The 26,284-nt window shown below is 39.1% G+C and overlaps 2 protein-coding genes across 4 annotated transcripts in view; one reads left to right on the top strand and one right to left on the bottom strand.

The window, feature by feature from the left end:
* LOC123854256 (schlafen family member 5) overlaps positions 1-14,424 on the top strand; it is a 31,259-nt gene extending 16,835 nt beyond the window's left edge. For 2 of the 3 annotated variants that reach the window (XM_045889374.3, XM_045889375.3), the window contains 2 exons: positions 5,287-6,007; positions 6,364-14,424. In XM_045889374.3, coding sequence (XP_045745330.1) covers positions 5,287-6,007; positions 6,364-7,174 — 1,532 coding nt within the window. In that variant the 3' untranslated portion in view covers positions 7,175-14,424. The remainder of the gene's footprint in view (positions 1-5,286; positions 6,008-6,363) is intronic. The other variant, XM_064583247.1, reaches the window with a different exon arrangement.
* A 9,894-nt stretch (positions 14,425-24,318) lies between these two features.
* The window catches only part of SLFN12 (schlafen family member 12), a 53,624-nt gene continuing 51,658 nt past the window's right edge, over positions 24,319-26,284 (bottom strand). Inside the window, exon 4 of the mRNA XM_064582135.1 lies at positions 24,319-24,683. The gene's annotated coding sequence lies outside the window, so the exon portion shown is untranslated. The remainder of the gene's footprint in view (positions 24,684-26,284) is intronic.

Consider the following 26,284-nt stretch of genomic DNA (forward strand, 5'->3'; position numbering starts at 1 on the left):
TTGGATGCCTTTTATTTCTTTTTGTTGTCTGATTGATGAGGCTAGGACTTCTAGTACTATGTTGAATAGCAGTGGTGATAGTGGACATCCCTGCCATGTTCCTGATCTTAGGGGAAAAAAATCTCTGTTTTCCCCCACTGAGTATGATACTCGCTGTGGGTTTTTCATAGATGGCTTTTATGATATTGAGGTATGTATGCTCTATCCCTATACTGTGAAAAGTTTTAACCAAGAAAGGATGCTGTACTTTGTCAAGTGCTTTTTCTGCATCTATTGAGAGGATCATATGGTTCTTGTTCTTTCTTTTATTAATGTATTGTATCACATTGATTGATTTGCAGATGTTGAACCAACCTTGCAACCCAGGAATAAATCCCACTTGGTCATGGTGAATAATCCTTTTAATGTACTGTTGGATCCTATTGGCTAGTATTTTGGTGAGAATTTTTGCATCCATGTTCATCAGGGATATTGGTCGTAATTCTCCTTTTTGATGGGGTCTTTGCCTGATTTTGGGATCAAGGTAATGCTGGCCTCATAAAATGAGTTTGGAAGTTTTCCTTCCATTTCTATTTTTTGGAACAGTTTCAGAAGAATAGGTATTAATTCTTCTTTAAATATTTGGTGGGATTCCCCTGGGAAGCCGTCTGACCCTGGGCTCTTGTTTTTTGGGAGATTTTTTATTATCGCTTCAATTTCCTAACTGCTTATGGGTCTGTTCAGGTTTTCTATTTCTTCCTGGTTCAGTTTTGGTAGTTTATACATCTCTAGGAATTCATCCATTTCTTCCAGATTTTCTAATTTGCTGGCATAGAGTTGCTCATAATATGTTCTTATAGTTGTTTGCATTTCTTTGGTGTTGGTTTTGAGCTCTCCTCTTTCATTCATGATTTTATTTATTTGGGTCCTTTCTCTTTTCTTTTCAATAAGTCTGGCCAGGGATTTATCAATCTTATTAATTCTTTCAAAGAACCAGCACCTAGTTTCGTTGATCTGTTTTACTGTTCTTTTGGATTCTATTTCATTGATTTCTTCTCTGATCTTTATTACTTTTCTTCTGCTGGGTTTAGGCTTTATTTGCTGTTCTTTCTCCAGGTCCTTTAGGTGTAGAGTTAGGTTGTGTATTTGAGAACTTTCTTGTTTCTTGAGAAAGGCTTGTATTGCTATATACTTTCCTCTTAGGACTGCCTTTATTGCATCCCAAAGATTTTGAACAGTTGTATTTTCATTTTAATTTGTTTCCATGAATTTTTTAAATTCTTCTTTAATTTCCTGGTTGACCCATTCATTCTTTAGTAGGATGCTTTTTAGCCTCCATGTATTTGAGTTCTTTCCAAATTTCCTCTTGTGATTGAGTTCTAGTTTCAAAGCATTGTGGTCTGAAAATATGCAGGGAATGATCCCAATCTTTTGGTACCAGTTGAGACCTGATTTGTGACCTAGGATGTGATCTATTCTGGAGAATGTTCCATGGGAACTAGAAAAGAATGTGTATTCTGTTGCTTTGGGATGGAATGTTCTGAATATATCTGTGAAGTCCATCTGGTCCAGTGTGTCATTCAAATCTCTTATTTCTTTGTTGATCTTTTGCTTAGATGATCTGTCCATTTCAGTGAGGGGGTGTTAAAGTCCCCTATTATTATTGTATTATTATTGATGTGTTTCTTTGATTTTGTTATTAATTGGCTTATATAACTGGCTGCTCCCATGTTAGGGGAATAGATATTTAAAATTGTTAGATCTTCTTGTTGGATAGACCCTTTAAGTAGGATATAGTTTCCTTCCTCATCTCTTATTACAGTCTTTGGTTTAAAATCTAATTTGTCTGATATAAGGATTGCCACCCCAGCTTTCTTTTGGTGTCCATTAGCATGGTAAATGGTTTTCCACCCTCTCACTTTCAGTCTGGGGGTGTCTTTGGGTCTAAAATGAGTCTCTTGCAGATAGCATATCGATGGGTCTTGTTTTTTAATCCAATCTGATAGCCTGTGTCTTTTGATTGGGGCATTGAGCCCATTTACATTCAGGGTAACTATTGAAAGATAGGAATTTAGTGCCATTGTATTGCCTGTAAGGTGACTGTTACTGTATATTTTCTGTGTTCCTTTCTGGTCTATGTTACTTTTAGGCTTTCTCTTTGCTTAGAGGACCCCTTTCAATATTTCTTGTAAGGCTGGTTTGGTGTTTGCAAATTCTTTAAGTTTTTGTTTGTCCTAGAAGCTTTTTATCTCTCCTTCTATTTTCCGTGACAGTCTAGCTGGATATAGTATTCTTGGCTGCATATTTTTCTCGTTTAGTGCTCTGCATATATCATGCCAGTTCTTTCTGGCCTGCCAGGTCTCTGTGGATAGGTCTGCTGCCAATCTAATGTTTCTACCATTGTAGGTTACATATGTCTTCTCCTGAGCCATTTTCAGGATTTTCTCTTTGGCTCTGACTCGTGAATTCTACTATTAGATGTCACGGTATTGACCTATTTTTACTGATTTTAAGCGGGGGGTTCTCTGTGCCTCCTGGATTTTGATGCCTGTTTCCTTCCCCAAATTAGGGAAGTTCTCTGCTATAATTTGTTCCAATATACCTTCTGCCCCTCTTTTTCTTCTTCTTCTGGGATCCCAATATTCTAATATTGTTTTGCTTTATGATATCACTTATCTCTCGAATTCTCCCTTCGTGATATAGCAGTTGTTTATCTCTCTTTTTCTCAGCTTCTTTATTCTCCATCATTTGGTCTTCTATATCACTGATTCTCTATTTTGCCTCATTTATCCTAGCAGTTAGAGCCTCCATTTTTTATTGCACCTCATTAATAGCCTTTTTTATTTCTACTTGGTTAGATTTTAGTTCTTGTATTTCTACAGAAAGGGATTCTCTAGTATCTCCTATGCTTTTTTTAAACCCAGCTAGTATCTTTATAATCGTCATTCTGAACTCTAGTTCCAACATCTTACTAATGTCTGTATTGATTAGGACCCTGGCAGTCCGTACCACCTCTTGTTCTTTTTGTTGAGGTGATTTTTTCCATCTTGTCATTTTGTCCAGAGGAGAATAGATGAATGAGAGATCAAAATGTTAAAAGGTTAACATCGACCCCAGAAAAATATACATGAAACAAATCAGAAGAGACCTGAAACTGGGGGGGGGGGGAAGAAAGGGGAAAAAAAAAAAAAAAAGAATATGATCAAGCTGGTGAATAGAACAAAGCCACAGACTAGATTTTGGATGTATTTTGGTCTGTTGGAAGAAATTACCTCCCAAAATTTTAAAGAAAGAAAAACATATATTTACAAAAATAAGGTTAAATACTTTGAAGAGATAGAATATGACTAAAAATGAAAATTAAAAAAGATTTTTAAAAAGGAATTGATAAGATGTTGGTTGAAAAAGGAAAGAAGAAAAATTCAACTAAAAAAATAGAAAAAGAAAAAAATAAAGAGATATAAAAAAATGAACTTTGAAAGACTAAAGAGGGGCGCCTGGGTGGCTCAGTTGGTTGGGAGGCTGCCATCGGCTCAGGTTATGATCCCAGGGTCCTGGGATCGAGCACCACATCGGGCTCCCTGCTCAGCGGGAAACCTGCTTCTCCCTCTCCCACTCCCCCTGCTTGTGTTCCCTCTCTCGCTGTGTCTCTCTCTGTCAAATAAATAAATAAATCTTAAAAAAAAAAAAAAAAGAAAGACTAAAGAATCATGGGAAAAAAGCCATGGATTCTATGTGCATTATTCCCCTAGCACTGGAGTTCTGCCATTCTCATTGATTGGTAAACTTGGTCTTGGCTGGCTGTTCTTGCTGATCTTCTGGGGGAGAGGCCTGTTGCCATGGTTCCCAAATGTCTTTGTCGGAGGCGGAATTGCCCCGCCCTTGCCCGGTTCAGACTAAGTAGTCTGCTTGGGATTGCTCTCCAGAGCTTTTGTTCCCTGCAAGCTTTCCGTACAGCTTTGGAGACCGAGAGTGAAAATGGCGGCCTCCCAATCTCCACCCCGAAGGAGCCAAGAACTCAGGGCCCCGCTCCTCAGTGTGCCCCCAGAGAAAAGCAGTCAGTCACTCCCATCTCCCTGGTCTCCGGCCACACTCCATGCTCACCTGGCCTGTGACCGAGCATTTCTCTGACACCCAACTCGGTGTGGAGTCTCCAAACCCAGCAGATCCCTGCGGTGCTTTCCCATGCCGCTCCTCCCGGGGGAGGAAGGTGAGTCTCCCCGGATTTGCCGCTTGTTGGGTCCCTGCAGGAGGAGCAGTGGCCCGACTGTGCCGCAGATCACGGTTTATGGCAACCCCGAGCTGAGAGCCCACGCCTCGGCTCCGTCTCTGCAGTCGGCTTCCCCGCTCCGATATCTGGGAGCTCTGCCGCCTTCAGGCACCCCCAGTCTTTCTGTGACCCCAAGGGTCCTGAGACCACACTGTCCCGCGAGGGTTCCACCCCCCGCTTAGCCACCGGAGTGACGTCCCTCAGTGGAGCCAACTTCTAAAAGTTCCAATTTTGTGCTCCGCGGCTCTATCGCTTGCCAGAAGCGGCCCACGGAGGTCCCTCCCCCGCTGTCTATCTTCCCAAATATCGCCTTGGATTCACTTCTCCACACGTCCTACCTTCCAGAAAGTGGTCGCTTTTCTGTTCATAGAGTTGTTGGTATTCTTTTCTTCGATCTATTGAGTTTGTAGATGTTCAGAATGGTTTAATCCCTATCCAGCTGAATTCCTGGAACCAGCTCCTCTGCCATCTCACTCCTCCCGCCTATACCACAGTATTGTTAACACTAGTCAGTGTTGCCAGGTGTTAAGATAGCACTATAAGCCTTGTTCCCCATTCTCATTTCCTCCTTTGTGTTTTTCACAACATAAACTTCTTGGAAGTGCTTGCATGGACCTTGCTGTTTCTTGTCTCTCTGCTTTACTCATGAGTCCCCTTTTACCTGTCTCTCTATTCTCCCAACCTTCAGAAAGCTAACTGACAGCCATCCCTTAAGAAGCAGCTCAGGTGTCTCCTTTTTCATAAAGGCTTTCATATTTTCTTTTTTCTCAAGGTGTACCTCTCATTGATGATTGCATAATGCTCTGTGCACTTCTTTCCCATTGCATTTACCACTTTGTATAATTATTGTTTCTCTCTGTTATGCCAGTCAGTTATCAGCTCCAGCAGACTGGGAGTTGCTTGATCTTTTCATTACTAATGCATGCTAGTACTGATACATGGTTGGGCTCAAATATGGAGTGAATCTATTACATATAATGATGATTACTAGCTTGTCTTGGGATTCTCTAATTTATTCCAATTCTTTTGCTGTTTAGTATTATCAGACAGAGTGGTGTATACTCCAGAAAACCTCTACAAGGAACTGTTCTCAAAACATAAAGGACTCAGAGACTTAATAAATAAGGAAATACGCCCTTTCTCTCAAGGAATACTGATTTTTTCTCGAAGCTGGGCTGTGGACTTGGGTCTATCAGAGAAGCAGGGAGTAATCTGTGATGCTCTTCTGCTTTCCCAGAACAACATCCCACTCCTCTACACCATCCTCAGTGAGTGTGATGCAAGCTGGAAGAGCTATTCTATGACAGTCGCCCGTACCTTAAAGCAGAAGCTGGTGAACACAGGTGGCTACACTGGGAAATTGTGCATCACTCCCTTGGTCTTCCTGCTGAACCCTGATAGAACAGCAGAGACTCTTCATTGTTCAGATTTACAAATTTACCCCGAGTCCTATAACCTTACAACCACCCAGCACATAGAAGCTCTGTTACAGTCCCTTGTGATAGTCTTGCTTGGGTTCCGATCTTTCTTAAGTGAAGAGCTGGGCTCTGAGGTTTTGAACATACTCACAGATAAACAGTATGAGTTGCTGTCAAAGAACATTCGCATGACCAGAGAACTGTTTGTTCATGGCTTACCTGGATCAGGGAAGACCATCCTGGCTCTTAGGATAATGGAGAAGATCAGGAATGTGTTTCACTGTCAACCAAGTGACATTCTTTACATCTGTGAAAATCAGCCCCTGAGGAAGTTTGTGAGGTATGCAGCCTAACTATATCCATTTTCATTTTTTGGAGTAACTTTGACTAGTTTGGCTTTAAGTTCACATGCTAAAATTCATATTGTATTTACTATGTCCAGAAGAGTTTAGGAGTAGAATTGATGGGTACCTGGGTGGCTCAGTTGGTTAAGCCTCCGACTCTTGATTTAGTCTCAGGTCATGATCTCAGGGTTGTGAGATCGAGCCCTACATCAGCTTCTGCACTGGATGTGGAGCCTGCTTAAGATTATCACTCTCTCTCTGCCCGTTACCCCTCTTTAAAAAAAAAGGGGGGGGTAGAATTGGCTTCCTTTGTTTGAGTGGGGAAACCTGACTATGTTTCTTACATTTTCAGCAAGAAAAACATCTGCCAGGCAGTGACCCGGAAAACCTTCATGAAAAATGACTTTCAAAAGATTCAGCACATCATCATTGATGAAGCTCAGAATTTCCGCACTGAAGATGGAGACTGGTATGAGAAGGCAAAAAACATCACTCAGAGAGAAAACGATTGCCCAGGAATTCTCTGGATCTTCCTGGACTACTTTCAGACCAGCCACTTGAGCCACAATGGCCTCCCTGCTCTTGAAGCCCAGTATCCAAGAGAAGAGCTCACCAGAGTGGTCCGCAATGCAGATCCAATAGCCAACTACCTACAAGAAGTAATGCAGGAGGTCAAAGAAAATCCTCCACCTAACATCCCCTTGGGGTCCCTGGAGATGGTTCATAAAGCTAAATGGGCTCAGGGTATTCCAGGCAACTTTGAGATTATGGAGTACTTGGACCTGGAAGAGATGGTTGTCCAAGTAGCAGAGAAATGTCAGTTTCTCTTTAGGAATGGTTATTCTCCCAAGGACATTGCTGTGCTTTTCAGCAAAGCAAGTGAAGTGGAAAAATATAAAGATAAGCTCCTAAGAGCAATGAGGAAAAGAAAAATATCTCAGCTCAATGAGGAATCTGACCTGTTAGTACAGATCAAGGATGCATCAGATATCATGGCCAATCACATTGTGTTGGACAGTGTCCGACGATTTTCAGGCCTGGAAAGAAACATCGTGTTTGGGTTCAACCCAACAGTGGCCGAGCCAGCTGTTTTCCACAATCTTCTGCTCTGTCTGGCTTCCAGGGCGAAGAAACATCTCTATATTCTGAAGGTTTCCATTTGACAGGAAGATCCCAGTCTAAGAAACAATTAGGAAGCTCTCATCTCTAGTTAACCATGAAACCATGTGACCTAAACATTTAATCATCAAATATTTAATGAGCACTCACTCTGAGGTGTATATTCTTGGTGCTGGGGGCGGGGGATGAGTTAGTGATAGGGTAGCGAATAAGATAGACAAGATTCCTTCTTTGGGGCAGAGGTAAATCATAGACAAGTACACAAATACAAGTACAAGAATTTCAGATAGTTACATCAGAGTAGTAATTGGAGGTGCCTGAGATGCAGAGAGTGTGTGTGTGTGTGTGTTTACACATACGTAGGTAAGTAGATAGAGGGGGAAACTGGTTATTCAGCATGGTTGGGGAAGTGCTTAGTGAGGGAAGACATCATGAGAAGATCTTTGAGCCATGTGTGCCAGGTGGACTCAGATATTTTCATTATTTTTTTTTTAATTTTCACTATTTTTAATACAGCAATGCACAGAAATGCTTGAGTAAGATGTGCTGGGAGGGTATGAAGGGCAGAGAGGGGTCATGTGTCTGCCCTTTTATGGGCCAGAAATGGTTGTACAATATTTCAAAATGTAAGATCAGAAGGTACAAACTGTTAATTTCTTATAAACCATATTACATGATTCTTTTCCATTTTATTCTTTTAATGGTGTTAGTAATTTTGATCACTGTCTTTTAAAATATGTTATGCATGTCTTTTGGTTATTTAGAATCTCAGCTCTTTAGGTCTGCTTTAGTATTAGTCCTATGGAGAATCTTAGGTCACTGCATGAAGGTAAGATTCCCACAATTCCCCAGGGAGACACATTGTGTTTTATTTATTAATTTTTTTTTAAAGGGTCCCTAAGAAGATGAATGTACTGGACTCAAAAGTTACATTTTGCTTTTCATTTAATTTAATAACCAATGAAATAAAGTAAATCCAACATCTTTGTTCCGCCGAGCCTTTAGGATTTTAGCTAGTTTCTCAAAGGCTATTGCTATAGAAGAATTTGGGAAGTCCATAAATTTAATAAAACAAGAGTTGAAAGACAAAATGATAAAGCAGCCAAAAGAGATGAAGAGGGATCTTGCTAAGGAAACATTGTGGGGGCGCCTGGGTGGCTCAGTCAGTTAGGCATTGGCCTTCAGCTCAGGTCATGATCAAGTCCCGCATTGGGCTCCCTGCTCAGCGGGGAGTCTGCTTCTCCCTCTGCCCCTCCCCCTGCTCCTTCTCTCTCTCACTCACACTCTCTTTCAAATAAATAAAATCTTTAAGATTTTATTTATTTATTTGACAGAGAGCAGGAGAGGGAACACAAGCAGGGGGAGTGGGAGAGGGAGAAGCAGGCTTCCCGCTGAGCAGGGAGCCCAATGTGGGGCTCGATCCCAGGACCCTGGGATCATGACCTGAGCCGAAGGCAGATGCTTAACGACTGAGCCACCCAGGCACCCCTCAAATAAATAAAATCTTAAAAAAGAAAAGAAACAGATTGTGAAACATTACAGAAGAAAAATAAATTAGAAGCAACAAGAAATTGAAGACCCAGTTCCTGACATAAAGGAAAGCTTGAGATAGTCACGTAAATGGAGAGAGATAAGACAAATATTAACGTAGTTATAAAGAAGACATATCTGGAGTATAATGATCCACTAAGAATGGATATGGAGTAGAGAATCAGTAAATGAAACAGTAAAAATGTTCTAAGATATAATATGGGAAATTTTTCCTAAAATAAGTCCTCAGTTTGAAAGAATTCTTAACAATCGAAGCAGAAAAATCCAATTGTGTGAATGATCATTCTGGCTTCTGATTTCTCTGGAGCAACAAGATAAAGAATATACTGTATTTTTGTTTTCATTCAGTTGCTTTTTAATCAAATCTGACCACATCTACCTTTTAATTGAGTGTTTAAATTAACTTTTTAAACTTTTAAAAACTTTTAAAAACGTTTTATTTTCAAATACTTAGAGATTTATAAAAAGTTGCAAAGGAAGTACAGAGTAGTACAGAAGAACCCCCTGTATCCTTCACCTACTTTCTATACTATTTTAAATGTGATTATTGTTATGTTTGGGTTTTAATCTACCCTACTGCTATTTTTTTTCCATTTTATCATCTATTCTTTGTTCCCTTTTCTCTATTTTTCTGCATCCTTTTGACTTAATTTTGCATTTTTATTTTTTTAAATTTAATTTTAATTCCAGTGTAGTTAACACGCAGTGTTTCATTAGTTGCAGGTGTACAATATAGTGATTCAACACTTCCATACATCACCTGGTGCTCATCACAACAGGTGCACTCCTTAATCCCCATCACCTATTTCACCCATCCCCCTACCCACCGCCTCTCTGATAACCATCAGTTCTCTATAGTTAAGTCTGTTTCTTGCTTTGGCTCTTTCTTTCTCTTTTTTCCTTTGCTCATTTGTTTTATTTCTTAAATTCCACATATATGAGTGAAATCATTTGTTTTTCTCTGACTTATTTTGCTTAGTATTATGCTATCTAGCTCCGTCCACGTTTTTGCAAATGGCAAGATTTCATGCTCTCCCTCCTCTTCCTCCCCCTCCCTCTTCCCTTCTTCCTCCTCCTCCTTCTTCTTTATGGCTGAATGGTATTCCATTATATATATGTATATATACACACACACCCCACATCTTCTTTACCCATTCATCTGTTGATGGACACTTGGGCTGCTTCCATCATTTAGCTATTGTAAATAATGCTGCTATAAACATAAGGACATATATTCTTTTGACTTAGTGTTTTTGTATTCTTTAGGTAAATACCCATTAGTATGATTACTGGATTGTAGAGTGGTTCTATTTTTAGCTTTTTGAGGTACCCCATACTGTTTTCCCCAGTGGTTGTACCAGTTTACATTCCCAACAGTGCATGAGTGTTCCTTTTTCTCCACATCCTTTTCAGCACTTGTTATCGTCTTTTAGATTTTAGCCATTCTGACAGGTGTGAGGTGATATCTCATTGTGGTTTTGATTTGCATTTCCCTGATCATGAGTAATGTTGGGCATCTTTTCATGTGTCTATTGGCCAGTTGGATGTCTTATTTAGAGGAATGTCTGTTCATGTCTTCTGCCCATTTTAAAATTGGATTATTTAGGGGTGCCTGGGTGGCTTAGTTGGTTAAATGTCTGCCTTCGGCTCAGGTCATGATCCTAGGTTTCTGGGATCAAGCCCCCATCCCTCAGTGGAGAGTTTGTTTCTCCCTCTCTGTCTGCTGCTCCCCCTGCTTGTGTGCTCACTCTCTCTCTCTCTCTCTCTGTCAAATAAATACATAAAATATTTTTAAAAATTAAATTGGATTATTTGTTTTTTAGGTGTTGAATTGTATAAGTTCTTTATATATTTTGGATACTAACCCTTTATTAGGTATGTCATTTGCAAATATCTTGTCCTGTTTAGTAGGAAGGCTTTTAGTCTTGTTGATTGTTTCCTTTGCCATGCAGAAGCTTTTTATTTTGATGTAGTGCCAATAGTGTATTTTTGCTTTTATTTCTCTTGCCTCGGGCGACCTATTTAGAAAAATATTGGTATAGCTGATATCAGAGACATTACTACGTTTGCTCTTTTCTAGGATTTTTATGGTTTCAGGTCTGACATTAAGGTCTTTAATCCCATTTTGAGTTTATTTTTGTGTATGGTGGAAAAAAGTGGTCCAGTTTCATTCTTTTCCATGTAGCTGACAGTTTTCTCAACACCATGTGTCAAAGAGACTCTTTTTCCCACTGGATATTCTTTCCTGCTTAATTGTGTATTTTTAAACAATTACATCTTGTCTCCTTTATTGGCTTATTAATTATAACTCTTTGTTTTGTTATTTTAGTGGCACGTTTAGGGTTTACAGTATATATCTTTAACTCATCACAGTCTTCCTTCAAATGATATTATACCATTTCATGAACTTTATAACACTATACTTCCATTTCTCCTTCCCAGGCTTTGTGCTTTATTGCCATACACTGTACTTCTATATATGTCATAAATACCACAACATGTTGATATTATTTTTGCTTTAAACAGCCACTTGTATTTTAAAGAGTTTTAAATAATAGGAAAAAAAATTCTTTATACTTACCATTTCTGATGGTTATCATTCTTTTGTGTGAATCTAGATTTCTATCTTGCATCATTTTCCTACTCAAAGAAATTTCTTCATTTTTTATAGTGTAGATCTGTTGATGAATTCGTTCAGATTTTGTATGTACAGAAAAAAGCATTTCACCTCTGTTTTTGAAAGATAGCTTTGTTGGGTAGAGGCCTAGATTGATAGTTTTGTTTTTCAGTTATTTAAATATATTCCTTCATTGTCTTTTATCTTGCATAATTTCCAAAAATAAATCTGCTGTCATCCTCATCTTTATTGCTCTGTACACAATGTATCATTTTCTGACTGCTTTTAAGATTTTATTATTGGTTTAGGTAATTTAATTATAATGACCTTTGGTAATTAAAAAAATTTCTTGTGCTTGAGGTTTGTTGAGAACTCCTTGGGTCTGTGGGTTGACAGTTTTCACTAACTTTGAAAATTTTTCAGTTATTCTCTCAATTCTTTCTCTCTTTTTTACATGATTTATCTTTTATTGGGGTAAGCTTATTTTATTTAAAAAGATCCATCATCAGTTATTTCTTGCAATATATTTTCTATACCCCTTCTTCTCCTCACCTACTTCAATTATATGTATATCAGGCCACTTGACTATGTTCCACAACTCACTGATGCTCTGTGCTTTAAATTTTTTCTCTGTGTTTTATATCAGCTGGTTTCTGTTGCTGTCTTCAAGTTCACTATTTTTTTCTTCTGTATACAATGTTTAATATGCCACGAATACCATTCAGTGTATTTTTCATCTTAGACATTGTTTCATCTTCTAATCCTTTTCTAGAAGCTTAATTCGGATCCTTTTTAAATATTTTTCTTGTTTCTACTTAATATGTTCAATCTTTCTTCCATTTCTTGAACATATGGAATACAGTTATAATATCTATTTCAACCTTATAATCTATTAATTATATTGTCTGTGTTAATTCTGAGTCAGTTCCAAATGGATTTTTTTCCTCTCTATGGTTGGTATTTTCTAGCTTCTTTGCATACATGGTAATTTTTTATTCAATGCTAGACATTGTGAGTTTTACCTTGTTGGATACTGAATGTTTTTGTATTCTTACAAGTACTCTTGAGCTTTGTTCTGAGATATGGTTGTTACTTGGAATTAGTTTGATCTTTTTGGATCCTGTTTTTAAGTTTTGTTTTACAGGACCAGAGCAACATTTAATCTAGGGTTAACTTTTTACCCCTACTGAGGCAAAACTCTTCTGAGTACTCTCTTACCTAATGCCTTGTGAATTTTGATGTTTTTCACTCTGGTTGGTGGGAATAGGCACTGTTTTTGACCTATGTGAGCTCCAAGGATTGTTCCAATACTTTTGGGTGGGTCTTTCTTCATCCTCAAACATTTCCTCAGACACAAGCTGATAAGTACTCAGCTGAATACTCAAAGGGGATGCTTTGCAGGTTTTAGAATTTTCTCTCTGTGAAGCTGTCTTCGCTGGTATTCTGCCCTACAGACTCTAGTTTCCTTGGCCTCCCTAAAGTCCCAACTCTGTCTATTCACTTCACAGAGATTGCCAAACTACCTAAATTTCCCCCTTTCTGAACTGCAGCCTAGAAACTTTCTACAGGCAGTAAACAGGGGCAGTGATAGAGATCACCTCATTAATTTCCCATATCTCAGGGATCAGTCCTTCACTGAACCCTGTCATTTCATGTTTTGTCTGATTTTGCAGTTGTTTCCAAAGTGAGGGTAAATATGATCCCTGTTACTCAGCTAAGACAATGAAGCAATATGTATAAAGTTCTTGGGGGGAATTTTTTTGACCTAAAAATATTAAATCTAGCCAAAATACCATTCTAATTCAAAGGAAGTTCATGGATATTTTTGTACAGGAAAGAATTATATAAATACATAGCTCATTAATCATTCTTTTTTTAATGTTATGTTAGTCACCATACAGTACATCATTAGTTTTTGATGTAGTGTTCCATGATTCATTGTTTGTCATTAAGTATTCTTGAAGAAAAATTACTCAGTGAGGAAATCTAGCTAAATCAGGCAATATGTGAAAATAAAGGATAATGGTAATTGGACTTTAAGTCCATTCACCTGTATATGACTAAGATAAATAGGAATTATGATTACAGAAAATACTGTTATAAACCTTGACAAAGTAAAAACATTTTTATATCAGATAGATTTTTTTGTTTGTTTCAATGAACAAAAACAGGCTCTGGACAATTTAAACAAATAAACAAACAAAAAGAATTTATTGAGGGAGGACCACTCACAGAATCAAAGACAAGCTGACCAAATAGGCCTTAGAGAAGATTAGTACCTGGGAAGCTCCAAGGATCTAGATGGCTGGTAGGAATTTGCTCCAGTCATTTTCTTTACTTTGGCTTATGAAGATCAAATTACAGTGAAAGACTTTTATTTGCCTAGTGTGGATACTGCACTCAGCTCTTAGCTACCATAGCAAAGACCCCTTGGTTGAAAATCTCCAAAAGTCTTGATGTAGTATGGAAAGAATATTGGTTACTAGTATAGGGTGAGAGGATGTTCTATAGGTTGAAACAACAGATGCCCATTATGGTAATCAACAAAAGTTAGGAAGTCAGGAAGCAGAGTGAAGAATTCTAAGTGCTAATGTCATCTTTCATGGCAAGGAATTGATCAATACTAATACAGATTTTAATGTAACTTTAAAAATGATTCCAAGCATTTTAATTGCTTTTTTCAATTTAATTATTTTAATATTGGATCTTTTAGTAGCTAAAAGTTCTTAGGTTAAAGAAATATATTCTGTAGTTCAGCTCTTCAATTTTATTAGTTGCCTTTTCTTCCATTCAGTTCAAATAAAATAAATGTGAAAATAATTTTAAAATAGTATGTATAAGGGGCGCCTGGGTGGCTCAGTTGGTTAAACGACTGCCTTCGGCTCAGGTCATGATCCTGGAGTCCCGGGATCGAGTCCCGCATCGGGCTCCCTGCTCGGCGGGGAGTCTGCTTCTCCCTCTGGCCCTCCTCCCTCTCATGCTCTCTGTCTCTCATTCTCTCTCTCTCAAATAAATAAATAAAATCTTAAAAAAAAATAGTATGTATAATATCTTTCCACTTTATAATTACTTTTGTCTAGCTGTTCTTATATATCATGTGATATATTAAAAAAACCTGCTTTCTGATATATTGTTAACCTTGAATGTTTCTGATTGCTGGGATTATGGGTGATTCGTTGCTTCTTTTTTTCTTTCAATATTGCTATAATTAATTTTATTGACTTTGTACCTTTGTATAAAGACCTCAAAGGTCACATGTTGAAATCTCTCTCAGAACAGAATTCATAGAAATAACCGAAAAGATATCTTAAAGCATTATTATATAGTCATGCTCTAAAATAAGAAAAGCACCTCTCTGTGGACCAAAAACTATGAGGCATTTGCAGAAGGAGGGAAGAGTGGGTAAACTATAGTAATAAACAGAGGTGGGCCCCACCACAAGCCCAGGACAACAACTCTACTGCAAAGTCAGGATTGACAGCCAGAAACTTAATGTGAGACTGCGGTCAGTTCCATTTGACCCCCATGTGGCCACATCTAGGCCTCAAACTAAAATACCCATACCCCAGGCTTTCTTACTGTTGGCACTATTGGCAGATTGAGCTGGATAATTCTTTGTTGGGGGTGGGGGGCTTTCTTGGGTATTATAAGATGTTTAGCAGCAACCCCCTACTCCCAGTTACAACAAACAAAAATGCCTCTAGACATTGCCAAGTGTCCCCCGGGGGGCAAAAGCACCACCACCATACCTCCTTAGACTAAGATAGCTTCCAGAATAATGGGCAGAATAGGTGAGTCCAACATGTACCATACTACCGTCAAGATTCAGAACATTAAAGATTTTTTTAATCCTAAAGAGAAAAAAGTTTAGATAATTTACAAAAAAGAATGGATTTGACAGTAACTATTTTATTAGCAAGACTGGATGCAAGAATATGGGCAGTAGGTTCAAACTGCTGTGGAAAAACAACTTTGAACCTAGACTTCTCTCCCCAAACTATCATTCAAGATTGACAGCAAAATAAATACATCTTCAGGCTTGCAATACCTTGGGATTTTTTTTATGAGTCATGGCCTATATCTGAAAGACTCACTGAATAATGTACCCAGCATGAGAAAAATGAACTGAGAAGGAAGTTGTGGTTTTAAGAAAGAAGGGTGAACAAATAATCAGTAAAACATAAAGTTAATCGGGCGCCTGGGTGGCTCAGTTGGTTAAGCAACTGCCTTCGGCTCAGGTCATGATCCCGGAGTCCCTGGATCGAGTCCCGCATCGGGCTCCCTGCTCGGCAGGGAGTCTGCTTCTCCCTCTGACCCTCCCCCCTCTCATGTGCTCTCTCTCATTCTCTCTCTCTCAAATAAATAAATAAAATCTTAAAAAAAACCCATAAAGTTAATCTATGTATATTATTTTCTATTCAATAGCCTTCATATATGCAAACTACATCCACTTAGAATTTATAATGAAAGAAAAAAGTTCTGCAGTAATTTAAAAAAAAAGATAAATTAAGAATAACTGTAAGAGGAGGGGGCGGAGCAAGATGGCAGAGGAGTAGGAGACCTGGATTTCGTCTCCTCTCAGGAATTCAGCTGGATAGGGATCAAACCATTCTGAACACCTACAAACTCAACAGGAGATCAAAGAAAAGAATAGCAACAACTCTCTGAACAGAAAAGCGACCACTTTCTGGAAGGTAGGACGTGCGGAGAAGTGAATCCGAGGCGATATTCGGGCAGATAGACGCCGGGGGAGGGGCCTCCCTTGGCCGCTTCTGGCAAGTGATAGAGCCGTGGAGCACAAAATCGGAACTTTTAAAAAGTCTGCTCTGCTGAGGGACGTCGCTCCGGTGGCTAAGCAGGGGGTGGAACCCTTGGGGTCACAGAAAGACCGGGGGTGCCTGAGTGCGGCAGAGCTCCCAGGTATCGGAGCGGGGAAGCCGGCTGCAGAGGTGGAGCCCAGGCGTGGGCTCTCAGCTGGGGGTTGCCATAAACCGTGATCTGCGGCACAGTCAGGCCACTGCTCCTCCAGCAGGGACCCAATAAGTGGCAGATCCGGGGAGACTCACCTTCTTCCCCCGGGGAGGAGAGGTGTGGGAGCGCACTGCAGGGATCTGTGGGGTTTGGAGACTCCACACGGGGTCGGGTGCCAGAGATAGAAATGCTTGGTCACAGGCCGGGTGAACACGGAGTGCGGCCAGAGACCGGGGAGACAGGAGTGACTGATGGCTTTTCTCTGGGGGCGCACTGAGGAGCGGGGCCCCAAGTTCTCGTCTCCTCCGGGGCAGAGATTGGGAGGTCGCCATTTTCACTCTCTGCCTCCAAAGCTGTATGGAAAGCTTGCAGGGAACAAAAGCTCCCGAGAGCAAACCCAAGCAGATTACTTAGCCCAGACCTGGCAAGGGTGGGGCAATTCCACCTCCAACAAAGACTTTTGGGAACGACGGCAATAGGCCCCTCCCCCAGAAGATCAGCAAGAACAGCCAGCCAAGACCAAGTTTACCGATCGATGAGAACGGCAGAACTCCAGCACTAGGGGAATAATGCACATAGAATCCATGGCTTTTTTCCCCCTGATTCTTTAGTCTTTCAAAGTTAATTTTTTTTAACTTTTTTTTTTTTGAATTTTTCTTTTTCCCTTTTTCAACCAACATCTTATCAATCCCTTTTTAAAAAAAACATTTTTATTTTTCATTTTTAGAGTCATATTCTATCCCTTCATAGTAGTTACCCGTATTTTTGGCATATATATATAAGTTGTTCTCTCTTTAAAATCTTGAGATAGTTTCTTCTAACAGATCAAAATATACCCTAAATCTCTAGTGTATGTTTTTTTTCTACTCTCCTGCCTGATCACATTCTCTCCCTTTTTTTTCTTTATTTTAAATCCTCTTCTTTCTTTTTTCAAACAACTTCTTATCAATTCCTTTATAAAATTTTTAATAATTTTCATCTTTACAATCATATTCCATCCCTTCATTGTATTAACCCTTATTTTTATACATATGTAAGTTTTTCTTTCTTTAAAGTTTTGGGAGGCACTTTCTTCTAACAGACCAAAATACACCCAAAATCTAGTGTGTGGCACTGATCTATGCACCAGCCTGATCATATTTGATCCTATTCTGTTTTTTTTGTTGTTGTTGTTCTGTTTTTGTTTGTTTTTATCTTTATCTTTTTCTCTTTTTTCGTTTCTTTTTTCTCTCTTTCCCTTTCTTTCCCCCTGCTTCAGGTCTTTTCTGATTTGTTTAGAGTATATTTTCTGGGGACGTTGTTACCCTGCTAGCATTTTGTTCTCTCATTAATCTATTCTCCTCTGCACAAAATGACAAGATGGAAAAAAATCACCCCAACAAAAAGAACAAGAGGTAGTACCGACTGCCAGGGACCTACTCAATACGGACATTACTACGATGTCGGATCTAGAGTTCAGAATCATCACTTTAAAGATACTAGCTGGGCTTGAAAAAAGCATGGAAGTTATTAGAGAAACCCTTTCTAGAGAAATAAAAGAACTAAAATCTAACCAAGTTGAAATAAAAAAGGCTATTAATGAGGTGCAATCAAATATGGGGGCACTAACTGCTAGGATAAATGAGGCAGAAGAGAGAATCAGTGATATAGAAGACTAAATGATGGAAAATAAAGAAGCTGGGAAAAAGAGAGATAAACAACTACTGGATCATGAGGGCAGAATTCGAGAGATAAGCGATACGATAAGACAAAACAACATTAGAATAATTGGGATCCCAGAAGAAGAAGAAAGAGAGAGAGGGGCAGAAGGTATATTGGAGCAAATTATAGCAGAAAAATTCCCTAATTTGGGGAAGGAAAGAGGCATCAAAATCGAGGAGGCATCCAAATAAGCAGAGAAGAAGTCAAACTCACTCTGCAGATGATATGATACTTTATATGGAAAACCCAAAAGACTCCACCCTCAAACTGCTAGAACTCATACAGGAATTCAATATGGTGACAGGATATAAAATCAATGCACAGAAATCAGTGGCATTCCTATTCACCAACAACAAGACAGAAGAAAGAGAAATTAAGGAGTCGATCCCATTTACAATTGCACCCAAAACCATAAGATACCTAGGAATAAATCTAACCAAAGAGGCAAAGGATCTGTACTCAGAAAACTGTAAAATACTCATGAAAGAAATTGAGGAAGACACAAAGAAATGGAAAAACGTGCCATGCTCATGGATTGGAAGAACAAATATTGTGAAGATGTCAATGCTACCTAGAGCAATCTACACATTCAATGCAATCCCCATCAAAATACCATCCACTTTTTTCAAAGAAATGGAACAAATAATCCTAAAATTTGTATGGAACCAGAAAAGACCCCAAATAGCCAGAGGAATGTTGAAAAAGAAAAGCAAAGCTGGCGGCATCAGAATTCTGGACTTCCAGCTCTATTACAAAGCTGTCATCATCAAGACAGTATGGTACTGGTACAAAAACAGACACATTGATCAGTGGAACAGAATAAAGAGCCCAGAAATGGACCCTCAACTCTGTGGTCAACTCATCTTCAACAAAGCAGGAAAGAATGTCCAATGGAAAAAAGGCAGTCTCTTCAACAAATGGTGTTGGGAAAATTGGACAGCCACATGCAGAAGAATGAAACTGGACCATTTCCTTACACCACACACAAAAATAGACTCCCAATGGTTGAAAGACCTCAATGTGAGACAGGAGTCCATCAAAATCCTAAAGGAGAACACAGGCAGCAACCTCTTTGACATCAACCGCAGCAATTTCTTCCTAGAAACATCACCAAAGGCAAGGGAAGCAAGGGCAAAAATGAACTATTGGGACTTCATCAAGATAAAAAGCTTTGGCACAGCAAAAGAAACAGTCAACAAAACCAAAAGACAACCGACAGAATGGCAGAAGATATTTGCAAATGACATATCAGATAAAGGGCTCTTATCCAAAATCTATAATGAACTCATCAAACTCAACAGCCAAAGAACAAAGAATCCAATCAAGAAATGGGCAGAAGACATGAACAGACATTTTTCCAAGAAGACATCCAAATGGCCAACAGACACATGAAAAAGTGCTCAGCATCAGGGAAATCCAAATCAAAACATCAATGAGATACCACCTTACACCAGTCAGAATGGCTAAAAATAACAAGTCAGGAAATGACAGATGTTGGTGGGGTTGCAGAGAAAGGGGAACCCTCCTACAGTGTTGGTGGGAATGCAAGCTGGTGCAGCCACTCTGGAAAACAGTATGAAGGTTCCTCAAAAAGTTGAAAATAGAGCTACCCTACGATCCAGCAATTGCACTACTGGGTATTTACCCCAAAGATACAAATGTAGGGATGTGAAGGGGTATGTGCACCCCGATGTTTATAGCAGCAATGTCCACAATAGCCAAACTGTGGAAAGAGCCAAGATGTCCATTAACAGATGAATGGATAAAGAAGATGTGGTATATATATACAGTGGAATATTATGCAGCCATCAAAAGGAATTAGATCTTGCCATTTGCAACAACGTGGATGGAACTGGAAAGTATTATGCTGAGCGAAATAAGTCAAAAAAGAGAAAGACATGTATCATATGATCTCACTGATATGAGGAATTCTTAATCTCAGGAAACAAACTGAGGGTTGCTGGAGTGGGGGTTGGGGTGGGAGGGATGGGGTGACTGGGTGATAGACACTGGGGAGGGTATGTGCTCTGGTAAGCGCTGTGAATTGTGCAAGACTGTTGAATCTTAGATCTGTACCTCTGAAACAAATAATGCAATATATGTTAAGAAAAAAAAAAAGAAGATAGCAGGAGGGGAAGAATGAAGGGGGGGAAATCAGAGGGGGAGACGAAGACGATGGACTCTGGAAAACAAACTGAGGGTTCTAGAGGGGAGGGGGGTGGGAGGATGGGTTAGCCTGGTGATGGGTATTAAAGAGGGTACGTTCTGCATGGAGCACTGGGTGTTATGCACAAACAATGAATCATGGAACACTACATCTAAAACTAATGATGTAATGTATGGTGATTAACATAACAATTAAAAAATTTAAAGAAAAGAGGGGCACCTGGGTGGCTCAGTCATTAAGCGTCTGCCTTTGGCTCAGGTCATGATCCCGGGGTCCTGGGATTGAGCCCCGCATCGGGCTCCCTGCTCAGCTGGAAGCCTGCTTCTCTCTCTCCCACTCCCTCAGCTTGTGTTCCCTCTCTCGCTGTGTCTCTCTCTGTCAAATAAATAAATAAAATCTTTTTAAAAAAAATTTAAAGAAAAGAAAAAAATAGTTTGTATTTAAAATAAAATAAGATGTTGGGGCACCTGGGTAGCTCAGTCATTAAGCGTCTGCCTTCAGCTCAGGTCATGATCCCAGGATTCTGCGATTGAGCCCTGCATGGGCTCCCCGCTCAGTGGGAAGCCTGCTACCCCCTCTCCCACTCACCCTGCTTGTGTTCCTGCTCTTGCTATCTCTGTCTCTGTCAAATAAATAAATAAAATCTTTAAAAAAAAGATTATTAAAAAAATAATAAAATAAAATAAGATGTTTAATTTAGAAAAAAAAATTAACTGTAAGAAGAAATGTACACACTCTGTGTGAATAAAGCTATAAAATGAAACTGAAGAACCCAAAAGAGAATTGGAGCTGATAAAAAGCAGACTTCTTTTTTTTAAAAGCTTTTATTTATTTATTTGACAGAGAGAGACACAGCGAGAGAGGGAACATAAGCAGGGGGAGTGGGAGAGGGAGAAGCAGGCCTCCTGCAGAATAAGGAGCCCAATGTGGGGCTCAATCCCAGGACTCTGGGATCATGACCTGAACTGAAGGCAGACGCTTAATGACTGAGCCACCCAGGTGCCACAAGCAGATTGTTTTTAGATAAGAAGACCCCAAATCATAAATATACCCATTTTCACTAAGTAATCTATAAGTTTAACGTTATTCCAATAAAAATACCAACAGATCTTTCCTTGAACCATCGAAATGAGTTTAGTCATTGGAAGATAAAAAGCAAGAATATCCAGGAAAAATCTAAAAAGGAAGAAATCTGAGGGTAATTAGCATTACCAAATATTAAACTGTATTATAAAGCTATGGTGATTAAAACAATGTGGTTCTGCTGTGTGGCAGGTCAATGGAACAGACTAGAATGTCCAAAAATCAAATATGTGTGTGAATGTAGCATATTTTAAAGCTGGTGTTCAGATTAGTTGGGAAAAATGGATTATTCAGTAAATGATGTTAAATGACTCGGGGACCTATCTGAAAATATTTAAGCTTGTGTCATGCATCACACTTGACACCAAATAAATTCCAGGTGGACCTAAGACTTATGTGTAAAAATAAGGAAATCACAGAAGTACATGGAGAAAAAGTGGGACATTTATTTTTATAATCTTAGTATAGGGAAGGACTAAATAGAGCTCTCAATCAGAAAGCATGAAAGAAAACCATTTTTTAAAATATTGACTATTTTATTATTTTTAAAAAATATTTTATTTATTTATTTGAGAGAGTGAGTGGAAGAGAGCAGAGAGAGAATCTGAAGCAGACTCTGCACTGAGCGCAGAACCCGATGTGGGGCTCAATCCCACAACTGTGAGATCATGACCTGAGCCGAATCCAAGAGTCAGACGCTTAACTGACTGAGCCACTGAGGCACCCTGAAAATATTGACTATTTTAAAGAAAATTATCTTTGTAGCAAAAACACCACAACAAGGTCAAGAAACAACACACTGGGGAAATATTTGCAACAAAATTCAAAGACAAATAGTTAACTCCTTATTTTTAAAAATAAAGTTTCTACAAATCAAAGAGAAAAATTCTAAGCTCCTAAAAAGAAAATGGGCAAAAGATCCAAATACAGAAGAACATAGAAAAGGAATTTAAAATAGTTCCTGAACATACAGAAACTTCAGTCATGATATAGAAGTATCAGTTAAAAAATATAAGACATTACTCTTTTTCACTTATTAGATTGAAAAAAATCATTAAGGTCAAACCTAATGGTTTTACTGTTTGGCAGGGGGAAAGCACTATCATACATTGCCATAAAGTTCTGTCAAGAACAATCTGGCAGAAGCTGTGAACAAAAATTTTTTTAAAGATTTTATTTACTTATTTGACAGAGAGAGCACAAGTGGAGGGAGCAGCAGAGGGAGAGGGAGAAGCAGGCTCCCCGCTGAGCAAGCAGCCTGATGTGGGACTTGATCCCAGGACCCTGGGATCATGACCTGAGCTGAAGGCAGACACTTAACTGACTGAGCCACCCAGGCAGCCCAACTGTGAAAATTTTAAATGCACATATCCCTGAGGCACCTGGGTGGCTCAGTCAGTTCCGTGTTGGACTCTTGATTTCGGCTCAGTTTGTGGCGTCAGGGTCACAGATCAAGACCCTGCATTGGGGCTCCACACTCGGTGGGGAGTCTGCTTCTCTCCCTCTCCCTCGTTCTCCATCTCCCTCTGCCCCTCCCCCAGCTCTTGCTCTCCCACTCTCCCTCTCAAATAAATAAATAGATATTTTTTAAAAAATAAATAAATGCACATATCCCTTTATCGAGCAATTCCTCTTTTAGAAATTTATTCTACGTAAATGCTCAAACATGTATGAAATGACTTCTGTACAGTTAATTGAAGTTCACTTTATTTCTAATAGCAGAAGACTGCAAAATAGTAGATATCCACTGTAAAGGGTCAACTTGATTAACTTAGGGCACATCAACACATTGCAACACTATGAAGCTATACAGAACAAGAGATCTCTATATGTATTGATGGGAGACCATTTCTACATTGTATATAGAACAAAGCAACATGTGCAAAAATGCCTATCTTTTGCTTATAGAATTGATATAGGTATGTGCTTGTAAATGCATTAAATATTTTTGAAGCATACTAAAAAATTGGTAATAGTGTTTGGCTCTAGGGAAGGACAAATGAGCATCAGGGGAACACAGATGAGTAAAAGACAGCTTTTGCTTTTTGTGACTTTTCAATTTTATATAATGTAATGATTTCAAGTATTTACTGATGTGATTTTTGCCCTGTGTGTGTGTATTTTTGATGTAACAGTTTTATGACTTACTTTCTTAGTTTTGTATGGGGAGTGGGGAGGGATAAATTTTGAAAAATACAAAAAGTTAAAAAATAATATTATAATAAACCTTTGCCAACTAGGATTTGTAAGTACTAACACTTTTTTCATAGTTGCTTCTAGCTTCCTTTTAAAATAAAAGAAATAAAATGCCTTAGCAAAATTTGAATTCCTTTTTCTTCTCTTTCCCATCCAATTTCTCTCCCCTTGCCCCAGCAGCAAAAACCATCATGATTTGGGTGGGTGCCCTTTTAAGCTATCAGTTAATATTTTTACATATGCACATGGCAGCATCATTACCCTTAGGAGTGGCAAAGCATGAAGTGAAGGTGGAGAGCAAGGCTTGGGAAATCATGTGACCGTGGCATTTAATTTCTTTGGTAACAATAATAATTATAGGGATGCCTGGGTGGCTCAGTTGGTTAAGCGTCTGCCTTCAGCTCAGGTCTTGATCCCAGGGTCCTGGGATCGAGTCCCACATCGGGCTCCTTGCTCAGTGGGGAGCCTGCTTCTCCCTCTGCCAGCTCTGCATGCCGCTCCCCCTGCTTGTGCTCTCTCTCTCTGACAAATAAATAAATAAAAATCTTCAAAAATTATAATTATAAAAATTGAAGAGTAAACTGGCTTTTTCTAATAGCGCCAGGAAGTATAGACAGTGAAAAAATTGACATTTGAGAGAAAAACTATCCAGCTGAGAAGATCCACAGAAAACCCCAAAGCCTTCACAGTTTGGGAAGAGTTCCTCATCCCCTGGAGTTGCTGGGCAGCTATGGCTCAGCACCAAGCCAAGGGCCTGAGTGTTCAGTGCCAATTAAATCTGCAACCACACCATATCCCTTACACTATGGGAAGGGCACTGTGTGGAAGAAGTGAGACCTTGAGATATGGAATAAGGACATTTGGGCAGATGCTGAGTGAGAACATTGGATGCCCAAATATCTTTGACAGGTTGGACACACTATGACTAGGGGAACCAGACTTCCCAAACAAAAAAGCCTTTGTAGAACTGAACAACTGCAGTTAGGCTAGCTGCCTCACACTCTGATGCTGATTTTCCTCAGAACCAACCCATCTTGTGGTAAGCTAGATCCCAATGTAGTCCAGATGCAGAAGTGAAGGCCTATTCTAGGAGGAGACAGCCACGCAAAGTTCCAGCACCTCATCAGTGTATGTTGGCAGAGCCTGGGGAGCAAGTTTGGGAGTGTATACTAAGGATGTTCAATGAAGGAGAATGCAACAGAAAGCTCAATCTGGCTGAAATCATTGACAGCTGGAATTGAAGGCATTGGCTTGGGAGTGGGGGTATCTGAAAGGGAAGAAGTGGAAAAGTGGAAAAATTAGAAAATCCTCAAACAAGGTGACAACCATCATTATATATAATAATTCAATCAATATTAGAGAGCTTATCCTATACCAGTTCCTGGGCTTGGTGCTGGTAACATAAATATAACACAGTTCCTGGTTTTATTTCTTTTTTATTTTTTAAGATTTTATTTATTTATTTGACAGAGAGAGACATAGCAAGAGAGGGAACACAAGCAGGGGGAGTGGGAGAGGGAGAAGCATGCTCCCCACAGAGCAGGGAGCCTGATGTGGGACTCCATCCCAGGACCCTGGGATCATAACCTGAGTCAAAGGCAGTCTCTTAACCGACTGAACCACCCAGGCTCCCACACAGTTCCTGGTTTTAAATAGATCATAATCTACTGGCATAATAAGAGACAAAAAGATAATTATGATTCTATGAAGTGAAATGAGAAAACAATTGCATGGGCCATATGGAAACACCAAGAAGAGGTACTTTTGAAGTCAGTGAGGACTGGATTTATTCCTAAATAAGGTGGCACTTGAATTGAGCCTTATTACTAATTCTTACTTTGAAATAATCTCCAATTTACAGAAAAGTTGCAAGTATAGTAAGTTGCCAATATTATGCCCATCATCCTATAATACTTGAGTATGTTTTACCTACCAACAAGGACATTGTCCTAAATAATCAAAATACAACCATCAAAATCAGGACATTAATATTTATACATGATCACCATCTAATCATTAGATGCCATTAAAATTATGTTGATTGTCCCAGTAATGCCCTTTATAACAAAAAATCCAGTTTAGAATCATTATTTGAACTTAATTTCTTACATCTCTAGTCTCCTTAAACATGGAAGAGAGGAAGGAAAACAGTTCAGTTGGGTACTTTTTGGGTACCTATGGTACATTAAGATGGCTAGCAAGCAACTGTACACAATAAAAATATTTTGAGCTCTGATAAAAATTATACTCTTTTCTACTAAAATGTAATCAAATGAGTGTGTTGGTTATCACTACTAAAATTAATTTTTTTGAAAAATTTTAGTAAAGAGGTAAGAGAAAAAGAGGTAAACAGCTTCACTTGTGACAAGCTAACATTTTCACTGTGAACAGCTAGACAAAGCAATTATAATATACAAGGCATTAGAAAGCTGAGGCAACCAGCTTTGCTTTGCTTTAAACAAATCAGAGATTGGCAAAGACAAATTGGATAGCTCAACATGTCAAACCTATCCTTGGGTCAGCTAAGTCTCTAATTGGATTAAGATAATCGGCTGCTATTATATCCACCTTGCAAAAAAAGTGTGAATTATTTTGAGAAGACAGTATCATCTAGATCCATTAGTTTTTTCATACACAGTGTCTGGCATTTAATTGAAAATTACCTGTCATGCCAAAATACAGGGCACATGACCAAAGACCTAGAGGAAAGAAAATACAATATAAATAGACCAAAGGTAATCCAAATATTGGAATTATCACCAAGGGCTGGGAAAAAAGCTATTACTTATATGATTAAGAAAATAGAGAAAAAGAGGGGCGCCTGGGTGGCTCAGTTGTTAAGCGTCTGCCTTCGGCTCAGGTCATGAT

The sequence above is a fragment of the Mirounga angustirostris genome, unplaced genomic scaffold (genome assembly GCF_029215605.1).
Source record: "Mirounga angustirostris isolate CCGP_5_RB_7025 unplaced genomic scaffold, mMirAng1.0.hap1 SCAF_17, whole genome shotgun sequence".
Classification (NCBI taxonomy): domain Eukaryota; kingdom Metazoa; phylum Chordata; class Mammalia; order Carnivora; family Phocidae; genus Mirounga; species Mirounga angustirostris.